The 10,970-nt window shown below is 37.4% G+C and overlaps 2 protein-coding genes across 2 annotated transcripts in view; one reads left to right on the forward strand and one right to left on the reverse strand.

Moving 5' to 3' along the window:
* The window catches only part of LOC107553057 (anoctamin-9-like), a 10,067-nt gene extending 4,840 nt beyond the window's left edge, over positions 1–5,227 (forward strand). The window contains exons 6-22 of the mRNA XM_016235148.1: positions 8–126; positions 259–352; positions 971–1,031; positions 1,122–1,204; positions 1,293–1,397; positions 1,713–1,877; positions 1,978–2,014; positions 2,105–2,216; positions 2,295–2,352; positions 2,496–2,593; positions 2,751–2,947; positions 3,178–3,330; positions 3,418–3,565; positions 3,710–3,823; positions 3,934–4,027; positions 4,146–4,258; positions 4,407–5,227. Of these exons, the coding sequence (XP_016090634.1) occupies positions 8–126; positions 259–352; positions 971–1,031; positions 1,122–1,204; positions 1,293–1,397; positions 1,713–1,877; positions 1,978–2,014; positions 2,105–2,216; positions 2,295–2,352; positions 2,496–2,593; positions 2,751–2,947; positions 3,178–3,330; positions 3,418–3,565; positions 3,710–3,823; positions 3,934–4,027; positions 4,146–4,258; positions 4,407–4,449 (1,794 nt within the window). The 3' untranslated portion in view covers positions 4,450–5,227. The remainder of the gene's footprint in view (positions 1–7; positions 127–258; positions 353–970; positions 1,032–1,121; positions 1,205–1,292; positions 1,398–1,712; positions 1,878–1,977; positions 2,015–2,104; positions 2,217–2,294; positions 2,353–2,495; positions 2,594–2,750; positions 2,948–3,177; positions 3,331–3,417; positions 3,566–3,709; positions 3,824–3,933; positions 4,028–4,145; positions 4,259–4,406) is intronic.
* An 858-nt stretch (positions 5,228–6,085) lies between these two features.
* Positions 6,086–10,970, reverse strand: part of LOC107553058 (plakophilin-3-like) — a 21,004-nt gene continuing 16,119 nt past the window's right edge. Inside the window, exons 7-13 of the mRNA XM_016235149.1 lie at positions 10,561–10,735; positions 9,814–9,931; positions 9,447–9,611; positions 8,410–8,589; positions 6,793–6,946; positions 6,138–6,325; positions 6,086–6,094 (exon numbers count right to left, since the gene is read on the reverse strand). Coding sequence (XP_016090635.1) covers positions 6,086–6,094; positions 6,138–6,325; positions 6,793–6,946; positions 8,410–8,589; positions 9,447–9,611; positions 9,814–9,931; positions 10,561–10,735 — 989 coding nt within the window. The remainder of the gene's footprint in view (positions 6,095–6,137; positions 6,326–6,792; positions 6,947–8,409; positions 8,590–9,446; positions 9,612–9,813; positions 9,932–10,560; positions 10,736–10,970) is intronic.

Below are 10,970 nucleotides of genomic sequence, written 5' to 3' on the forward strand. Positions count from 1 at the left end.
CGGGGAGAAAGTGGCACTGTATTACCTGTGGCTGGGCTGGTACACGCGCATGCTCGTCCCTGCAGCTGTTATTGGTATTGTTGTGTTCTTGTATGGCCTTGCCTTCTTCAATACAAGTCCGCTCATGTGAGTATATTTAGAGCAAAGAGATTCACGTGAATGTTGAGGTGTAGAGACAGATGACAGATCAGATTCAGACCGACTAATCAGATTTTAATCTACACCCAACTATCTCTAAATTGTGGTGTTTTCTTACAGTCATGAAGTCTGTGACTCCAACATCACCATGTGTCCAAGATGTGACCTAAGATGCAGCGTGTGGAACCTGTCTGACACCTGTACAAATGCCAAGGTCAGTGAATAAACAAGTCGCAGTTTCATTATAATTCAGCACTTTTCGACATTATTAATTGTTGTGTGTGTATATATGCAACAGTTAATTGTGTTGAAAAGGGCTGAACAGTATCGGACACTATCGTTCAAAGTTAGGTGTTGGTAAGATTTTTGAAGAAGTCTCTTATGATGACCAAGTCTGCATTTATTTGATCAAAAATACAGTCAAAACAATAATACTGTGAAATAATATTACAATTTAAATAACTGTTTTCTATTTTAATATATTTTAAAATGACATTTCCTGTGGTGGCAAAGCTACATTTTCAGCAGCTATTATTATCCAGTCTTCAGTGTCACATTATCCTTCAGAAATAATTCTAATATGCTGATTTGGAAACGGTTCTGCTGCTTAATATTTTTTTTTCAGAATTCTTTGATAAATAGAAATGTCAAAAGAACAGCATTTATTTGAATAAGAAATATTTTGTAACATTATAAATGTCTTTATTAATGTCTTACTAATCTTCCTGACCCCAAACCTTTGAACGGTAGTGTGTATTCAGAATAAATGGCACCATTATCTGTCAGTGCTTTTCTGTGTCGTCTTGACGATAGTGTAAATGCTTACAAACAGGTGAGCCAACTATTTGACAATGAAGGGACAGTGGCTTTTGCCATGTTCATGGCAATTTGGGGTGAGGTTTTTCCCCATTTAGCAAAAATGAAATACAAATTTCTATGTGCTATGACATAGATACTGAAGCACTGTGATGTTGTTTGACTAGCAACCCTGTTCTTGGAGCTGTGGAAGAGACATCGAGCTCTGCATGTGTCAAAGTGGAATGTGTTTGACTGGTGCGAGGAGGAGGTAGGGTCATTACTTTTTTCTCATCATCACTTTTAGCATATTTAATGTGCATCTTCTAATGGAGCCAAACAACTTGATCTGTCCACAGGAAGAATTGATTTTGGAGATTGTAAATAACCCTCAGTGTAAGCCAAAAGAGTTCAGACATTCCTACCTGCGCAGCATCGTGGTGCTTCTTTTGGTTACATTAGTGGTGAGAATTTTTTTTTACATTTTAGTTTTACTATATACACACACACATAAACAAGTAATGTAAAAAATAATATCTTATCTTCGTAATGGAGCCAAACAACTTGATCTGTCCACAGGAAGAATTGATTTTGGAGATTGTAAATAACCCTCAGTGTAAGCCAAAAGAGTTCAGACATTCCTACCTGCGCAGCATCGTGGTGCTTCTTTTGGTTACATTAGTGGTGAGAATTTTTTTTTACATTTTAGTTTTACTATATACACACACACATAAACAAGTAATGTAAAAAAAATAATATCTTATCTTCATTGTGTTCAGTTGGTGGTGATCATAGGTCTGGCCCATGCTCTGGTCATCTGCCGTGTTTTAACTGCAATATTGTTGTCCCAAAGTGAGTGGGAATTTTTCCGTGATCATGCTACCACAATAGCCATGTTATCTGGAGCAGTGCTGCACTACATTACTATTCAGGTTATGACTCGGGTAAGTACTGATAGAAAACTGTCTAATGAGAATAAAACATTTGCTTGTTAATGAACATGGGGACTTTCTGGAAGAAAATAATACATTCGTTTCTTTTCAGGTCAACAAAATTGTGGCATTCAAACTGTGTGAGTTTGGTGGGTATTAAATCTTTTTTACATAAAATCAATTACATTAATATGCTGACAAACTACTGGTACCAATATGTAATTACTGTTTATTTGCAGAAAAGACCCGCTCTTTTGCAGCCACAGAGAAGCGCTTCACAGTGAAGATGTTCACATTTCAATTCTTTACTCTCTTCTCATCTCTATTTTATGTGGCGTTCTTTCTAGGAAGGTAATTGTGCGTATCTGCTTTTGTAGTTATTTACTCTTATGGCAGGCTATTCAAAGTGTCTCATTATGCTATACTTAGGATCAATGGCTATCCAGGAAACTATGTTCGAATTGCAGGAAAATGGAGACTAGAAGAGGTAAAAGTCATGCCAGTATTACTGTACATTTATATGTACGTTTATATTTAGAAATGCTTATTTAGCTATATTTATGCATTTGTCAGACACTTATTCGAAGTGTGATTCTAATCTAACTGCAAACAAATATTTCTTTGCTTTAGTGTCATCCAAGTGGCTGCCTTACAGACCTCTTCATCCAGATGGCTGTTATTCTGGTGCTCAAACAAACAATCAACAACATATTTGAGTTCACAGTGCCGTAAGTGTTTTCTGAAATACTGTATGCACTAAAACCAAACAAGAAAAAAGCCTCATATTTTTCCAGATTCCAGAAACAAATGGCAGCGCTTATCGGACTTCTTGGATTTCGCTCTCATTTTCTATCTCTGCTTCTTTTCCCTTGTTTGTGGCCACAGCTGGTTAAAGCTCTGTTTTAGGAGGACGAAAGCCAAGAAGATGCGCAGAAAGTGTGGTAACTGTTACCGGAAGGCATGTCGAGAGGAGGAGGGCAACCTGAACCTATGTGACCTCTGCAAGCTTCGTAGTTGGCTGGACAACTACGACCTGAATGATGTTAATGCTTTCAGCTTGTTTAATGAGTTTTTGGAAATGGGTTCGTATCTCTCTCGATTACCTGTTTTCAGCACAAACTAGTTTTACAGCGCCGCTGACTTACCAATAACATCCAATTTGTTTACTGTAATATCATTTTTGGATTGCAAAGATTTATTTTAGTTATATTTTGACATTTGTTTGAGTGAACTTTACAGTAAAGCCACATGCTTTATTTGTGGTAATGTTCCCAAGTCATCCACTAACCTGTACTGTTCTCTGTGTCATTAGTTCTTCAGTTCAGTTTCACCACTATTTTTGTGGCTGCCTTCCCTCTGGCTCCCTTATTGGCTCTTATCAATAACATATTTGAGATCAGACTGGATGCCATCAAGATGGTCAGCCTTGAGCGCCGCCTAGTGCCCAAAAAGACAAATGACATCGGTGAATAGTTACCTCAGTTACCTCTAATAGTTACCTCAGTTTTCAGCATCAAGTAAACGCATTGTGCCATGTATTCTCCTCTGGCAGGTGTGTGGACTAGAATATTAGAAGCTGTCGGGGTGATGGCTGTCATTGCTAATGGACTAGTGATTGGGATTTCCTCTGACTTCATTCCCCGTCTGGTGTATCGTTATCATTATGGACCTTGTGCTACCAGCAATAGTACAAGCATGGAGTGAGTAGTAAACCAAACAAACAGTGTTTTCCACCTTTTCATCTCGTCACAACTTATTGGCAAAGAAGTGTCAAATCAAAAAGTTTGTTCGTATATATGACACTAGATTACTGCTGTAATGAGTACATTTATTTTGTCTGATAGCTGTATGACGGGATACATCAACAACACTCTGGCAACAGCATTCATGTCCAAAGACAAAGTGAGAGAGGACTTCAAGCATTTGATAGAGATTGGATATAATATTACGCAGTGCAGGTGACACTTGTTTTGATGTACCTTTTAATAATGCAGATGAACTTGATTGCTTTGTTCAATAAGGGAATGCTTCATGTCATTGCATTGAATGTGTATTGTGTATTCTATAGTTACAAAGACTACCGCAATGATGAAGACCAGAGTCTCACCTCTCAGTTTTGGCTCATTCTGGCACTCCGCTTTGCCTTTGTTATTCTGTTCGAGGTACAAATATTAGAGCTATTTAACTTAACTTTCTGTTTTATTTCTCTTTTCACACGCTTTACTTTGTTGATTTTTGGTTAAACATTGTCTGAGATCTCCTGTGCTTCTCTCCACTCAGCATGTAGTGGTGATGTGCAAATTTATCGCTGCCTGGTTTATACCTGACAGTCCCATCAGAGTGAAGAACGACAGGCTAGACGACAAGCTGAGAAGACTGAAAAAGGAACTTCAGTAAGTATTTTCATGTGACTGAGATATAACTCTTTCTCACTGCTTTGCATTGTTGTAAAGTTACATTAAAATATTTAGGAGTCCAGTTATAAGCCTCAACAGAGAGTGTGGTGCTTATTAACTGTTCTTGTTTTTCTGTCTCTAACAGGGAAGCAAATGCAATCTATAACAGCAGATGCACTGAGGTGTGAACGATGAAGGTTTCAAACCAGATTCTTTTATATCAGAGATTTGAAAACCTGACTTCCACGTGCACAACAAGACTTTACACACTGAAGATTTCAGTTTTTGACAGATCATTCTCACTTGCATCCATACGTGGGATGTATCTCTTCACTTCACTACTTTGAGAGCCATTATTGGAGCTTTGCTCTCTTTGCAGTTTACAGTTTTCCCTCAAGATGAGTCATATTTGCTCTGCTTCAGAGGGATGCACCATACAATTTTTTGGTTGCATCATAAATTGTTTCTGAGAAATGAAAGAAATTTTGCCTGTGAACATGTAAAATCAGACAGTTTATTAGTATGAAAAAGTCCAACAAGCCTAAAATTATCCATTAATTTTGTTGGCCAAAAAAATATTTTATGATGATTTATGTTTCCTAGAAGAATATTTTAACAGGATATATTTATGTTTTGGTGTTTACTTTTAAGAAGTAAGAAATGTGTTATGCTCTTTACAGTGCTGTCCATGGCTTTCTAAACAACTGTCGTTCTCATTAAATATAAATATATTTTGATATTGTATTTTTGATACGGTCCTATTAATGTACTCATTAATTGTGTTCCAGGAATGAAGTAATGGGGTGAAATAAATGTTGAAGTTGAAATAAAACGGTCAACATTTTTTTCCTCCATAAAGTGTCAGTAGACATGCATGTCTACACTGCTGTGTTGCTTCAGACAAAGAGTGATTACTTCTATTGCACAAAGACATTCCATTAGTTACTTTTGACCAATGAGTTTTGTCTTATTCTCTCAGTTGCTTAAGATAAGCCAAGTTATATTAGGTTACTTCCCTCTACATAATTTCACAAGAATTTAATAGTAGAAATAATAGTAAATGGAATGTTTGGACGTTTATGTTCTTTCCTTTTTGTTTGCCGTCTTGGAATATTCATAAATCTTCCTAAAATATCAATATATCTTTCTTTTTTTTTATCTAGTCCTTGAAGATATATGGAAGTGAGATGAGACAGATGTGTCTCATCTTGTAGTGGAATGTATGCATTCACTCTTTTTATATAAAACGGCAGATTTTTTACAGTACTTTTCTTAACTACTGCTTCCTCTTAAGTGTTGCTGGGTCACACATATGGAACTGAGTAATTTCAGGTGTGCATATTTCTGTGGCTGCGTTGGGCTTCTCTGTTCAGCCAAATATACTTGGCTCATACCGCTTAAACCAGATATGCATAAAATGTGAAGTGCCTTTGTAATTTAGAGACAATAAAGGTCTTAATCTTCATTTTAAATGACCATTTTCCTCTTGTGGATACATTTTACTTCTGTCTTTGAGAATATTTTTTGTCTTTAATGTTTAGAGAGTAAACAGTTAGAACCAGTTCTCTGTTAGGAAAATGCTTGGCAGAAGATCATTAAAAACAAACATTGCACTCTCTGTTCTCTCCCTCTCTTCATCCACTGAACTCTGTCTCTCTGACTAAAGTTAGGCCAAAGCTCTTTGTCAGCATCTTACAATTCTGTCTCTATACTGAAGAGAGAGCCGTTTTGGTCAGTGGTTGCTCAGGATGTTCCTATGCACTCAAATAAAGACCACAATTGTACACTGACCCATAATGCATTCCAACCTATCAGCCATTGGCCTTAAGAAGCCTTCCAAAAAAGAAGAAAAGAGTTGAGTAAGCATGCACAAGACTTTAGATGTCTTAATGCTGACCAGCTTGGGTAGTCCATCAAAGTAAGTGATATCTCTCGCAGCTAGAGAGCTTCCTGTAACCAGGTTGTTGAGAACCCCACAGATGTTGACCACCACCTCACTAGAAGGTTCTTTCTGATGCCCATCACTGGGGAGTTTGTTCACCAGAATATTCACCACTTTGGTAGCTATGGATAGGAAGCAATAACACATTTAGCAGGAATTGCACAAACAAAAAGTGTGAATGATATGTGTGTAGTGTGACTAAGCAGGCACCCTGTGGCCCAGCGGGGGTGCATTATAGTGAAGCAGAGAACTGAGGTCAGGGTGGGGATAAACGGGCGGCAGCGGATACTGGGAATGACACAAGTATGAGTCTGATGGGAGCTGAAAAGAATGTGTGGGAGTAAAAACAATGTGCAAGAATTCCATTTAATACTATGAGGGGGAACGGTGCACTCTGGGAAGTGAGAATAAATATACAGAACAGATTGCCGGAGGATTTTTCATAGTTATCGCCTTGTGCAAAACTTCATGTAGATTTTTGCTGATCTAGACATTTTCTTTGCCAGAATGTTGAAATCTTGGCTGGGGTGTTTTACACATTAAGATGTGATTAAAGCCAGAGAGCTGGAGCAGAAAGTCATTCACTAACCCATATCAGCTTTGTTTTTGCAGTGTCGGGAGAGGTTCCTCAGCAGACCCGTGAGAGAACGGAGCTCGGCATCTGTGGGGCTTCGCAACAGGTCGAGAATCACCGGCAACATCCGCTCCTGCTCCAGCGCCACACGACACAACACAGAGGCCCACTAAGAAAGAACAAAGGAAAATGGTGAGTGAAGGAAAACAAGAGAGACAGAGAGCAATCAGTTATACAGTCTGCCAGATAAAACACAAAGACACACGCACTCTTAAAAATAAAGGTTCCAGATGGGGGATTTTACAGAGATGTCACTGAATAACCTTGATTTTTAAGAGTGTAGGAGAACAGCGAGAAATGGGATGGAAAAATAAAGATGGGAGAAACATGCAGACTGAATAAGTAGGAGAGTTTAAGAGCACACTGGAGCACTAAAAGTGATAAATAACAGAGATAAAAGTGACACATTTAGCTACTATTAAGATTACGTAGTGCTGGGCGGTATGACCAAAAATTTATATCACGGTATTTTTCAAAATTAGACCGGTTTCACGGTATATGACGGTATATTTTTTTCCATGCATGACCAAGTGTTAACCATATTTTCTACTGATTGAGAGAGGAAATACTGCAGTAGATTGACTTAGAATGCCCTATTTTACTGTCATGATGAGTGAATATTGTAGAAAAATTCCACACTAAATTGTGACTAAACAAGACCCATTAATACATGTTAACCAGGAGTCACTCTCACTTATAAGTGTCTTATAAAATCAACATGCATCTACATGCAAAGATGCGGTGGTTTTGGCTATATTACTTTTTTGTCTCATGCAGCGCCCTGCCTCCGTCTGAGTAACAAACTAGATTTTTTTTTTTTTTTACAAAGTGCATAATATTAACTGATGAACTATGCTCATATTTATAATTCCAAACAGTCAGTAAGCGACAGGTGCTTGGAAACACTGTTTTGTACTCATTTACTGACAAGGCTGCTCTGCTGTGGTACGGCCAGCTGAATGCGCTGCTTCTCTGCCGCTCACTGCACAGAACAGACGCAGAGAGAGGCAATACTGCGCCGGGAAAGTCAGACCTTGCGCTCGTGAGGCAGTACTGGTGACATCTTCCAACTGAACCATAGCTAAGGTTTATCCCAAAAAGTCGCTAGGTTTGTCAGTATGTATATTCTATGGGAAAAAAGCCGCTAAAAGGGTCTGAAAGTTGCTAAAATCTAGTGCTGAAGTCACTTTCGTGTGTGTGAGACACGGGAGCTGATGGCAGGGGGCGGTGGATATTTGTGGCGGTCAGTGTGGATATTGTGGATGAGTTCTTCTGTGTCATCATGTTCTACTAGTTCTACAGCTTCAGTTTCGGAACTTTCACGCTTAGTAACGCATACAGCGGTGTCCTTGCCACAGTGCAACAGTGAAAAGGGACCCCTCTCAAACAGTGTTCCAAATGTTGTTTAAACGACATACGTATTGCGGAATTTTAAAAATTCATATCATAAGAAAAATAAACACCGGTATTCGGTATGAACTGGTATACTGCCCAGCACTAACGTTACATATGATTACGACTCACAAATTAGATTAAATATGAGGAAGTTCAGTGTCGTATCTGGTATCTCACCCTGCTGTCGCCCGCTGTGATGTTCTGCAGGGCTCCCGCCGCTCCTTCACGTGTGGCTGTGTTTGTTTCGGTGTTCTGCAGGATGCGGTTGTACAGAGCGACTATCTGAGGGTGCCACAGCCAATCTGTTCCTTTCGGGACTCGTGCCACTTCAGAGAAGGTGCTCAGGTCTTGATTCCTCTGATGGCACACATTATAACTCATTAATGACAGACTGCAGATATGAAGTATACCACCTCTGTCTATTGCACTGGAGAGATAATTACACTACTCTTCAAAGGTTCAAGGTCAGTAAGAATTTTTTTTTCAAGAAATTTTACATTTATTTTAGCAAGGACGCATGAAATTGATCAAAAGTGACAGTAAAGACATTTATAGTGCTGCAAAAAAAATGAAAGTAAAGTTTCAAATAAATGCTGCTCTTTTTAAATTCCTATTCATCAACAAAATTCTGAAAAAAGTGTATTATCATTTCCACAGAAATATTAAGCAGCACAACTGTTTTCAATATTTATAATAATATAATATAACAATAAGAAATGACAGAATGATTTCTGGAAGATAATGTGATATTGAAGAATGGAGTAATGGCTGCTGAAAATTCTGATTTCCTACAACAAAAATACATTTTTCTAAAAAGTATTAAAATAGAAATCAGTTATTCTAAATTGTAATAATATTTCACAATAATATAGTTTTTACTATATTTTGATCAAATAAATATAGCCTTATGAGCATAAGTGATTTCTTTAAAAAACATTAAAAAAATCGCCCCGTTCTTAAAACGTTCAATGGTAGAGTATGCATTATTATTTACAATATACTGTATATTCAAAGAATATCCTATATAAAAAAGGATATATTGTTGTAAAAAAAAGTCAACAAATAATTTTGGGAAATATTAGATTAGGTTTGGGAAAAATCAAATGTGAACAATATAAAATACATAATATGTGAAAGGAAAGTAAGTTTAACAATATTGCTAATACGTTAAAATGTATGTTGATGTGATAGCAGATTGTGGGTGAGTGACTGACATCTTTTGCTTTCTTGCTCTGTGGTGTGAAGCAGCTGATGGGGTCGTTGTGCCGCGTGTCCTGTGCTCGAGTGGGTCCTTCCAAACGCATCTGAACTGAAGCAGGGATCTCAGAGTACAGCTGGTACGACAGGTTGCGCAGGACACACACACCGTTTTCTACACCCTAGAGGCACAGAATTACAGAATGAGGATTTCAAATGCTTTTTGCAAATGATGTTTTGATTTTATATAGATTTAATAACAATTGTTTTCTAATTGCCATGTGAGAACTACTGTAGATCTAGAATGGTTTTCAACTGGCAAAGATGGCTCAAGGCTAGCATATTAGCAAGCACAACATTTGAATGTCAATTCTCAGGTCTGACCTTGTCCTCTCCTTTTCCCTCCTGTAGGGAGTTTTTGATGTATCCAACCAGAGAGTCTACCAGCCCTCGCGTTTCCCGCATCTGCTGCCTGGTTCTTTCATTCACTGAGCTCAGGTTCCTTCAATGCATATAAAGGGGTGTTGTTAACATGTCAAGATGTTTTATTTCATGCATTTGTGTTAAAATATTTATAGGAGGTGAATCTTTATTGTGTCTATAAATCTTTCCAGCGGGAACTCCTACACGTTGTATACTCTTTGTATGGCGTCTTTTACAAACTTGTATACTACAAAAAGGTGGCAAAAACCATTAATAATCAACATAATAATAAACATCAGTAACATTATAAGCATCAGCCATAAACATTCATATTTGAGGTTGTTAACCATTGAAAGCATGTGAGTGATTGTGTGTACAGTGTATTAACTCTTGCTTTATTTCAGGTACATTTTTAACAAATATACAAGTACCTGACATTATGCACAATAACAGGCTGAAATATATACAGTATATATATATATATATACGTATATTCTGAAATATACAATTTATAATTTAATTTTTTTTTATGTTAAAATGAAGCATTCATTTTGGATACATTTGATGCTCCCACAATTGAAATATCTGGGGCTTTTTATTAAATTCGTTGACATTTGTGCCCCATGCTCTAGTTAATTTTTAACTATGCTGTGCATGCATAGAACTCAAATGCATTTAAATGCATGCATGTATATGTGAGGTCTGTACCTGAGGCAACCTGTGGTGTTGTAGAAAATATCAGCCTCAGACGCACTCTGTTGAATGACACCAGCATCTCCTCCTCCAGACAGAGGCACCAGCACTCTCTCCGTCAGCTCAGACAAACTCTCTCTGGCCAGCCTCTCCTTCAAACTGTCTTTAGAAGACAGGTTCCACAAAATCCCTACAGAGACCGACAGAGAAAGAGAGAGTGAGAGAGAGATTTGTCAAAGACACTTATAATTTAAAATGTTTAGTCCTCTTTAATGAGTTGAGCTTTTTGCATATAAATATAGCATATATTCGTAAATGCTGATGGAGTGTAACAACTAATAGCCTAATACATTTTAGTTATATCATATATATATATATATATATATATATATATATATATATATATATATATATATATATACTAT

This window comes from Sinocyclocheilus grahami, unplaced genomic scaffold (assembly GCF_001515645.1).
Source record: "Sinocyclocheilus grahami isolate Dianchi unplaced genomic scaffold, SAMN03320097.WGS_v1.1 scaffold464.1, whole genome shotgun sequence".
Classification (NCBI taxonomy): Eukaryota; Metazoa; Chordata; class Actinopteri; order Cypriniformes; family Cyprinidae; genus Sinocyclocheilus; species Sinocyclocheilus grahami.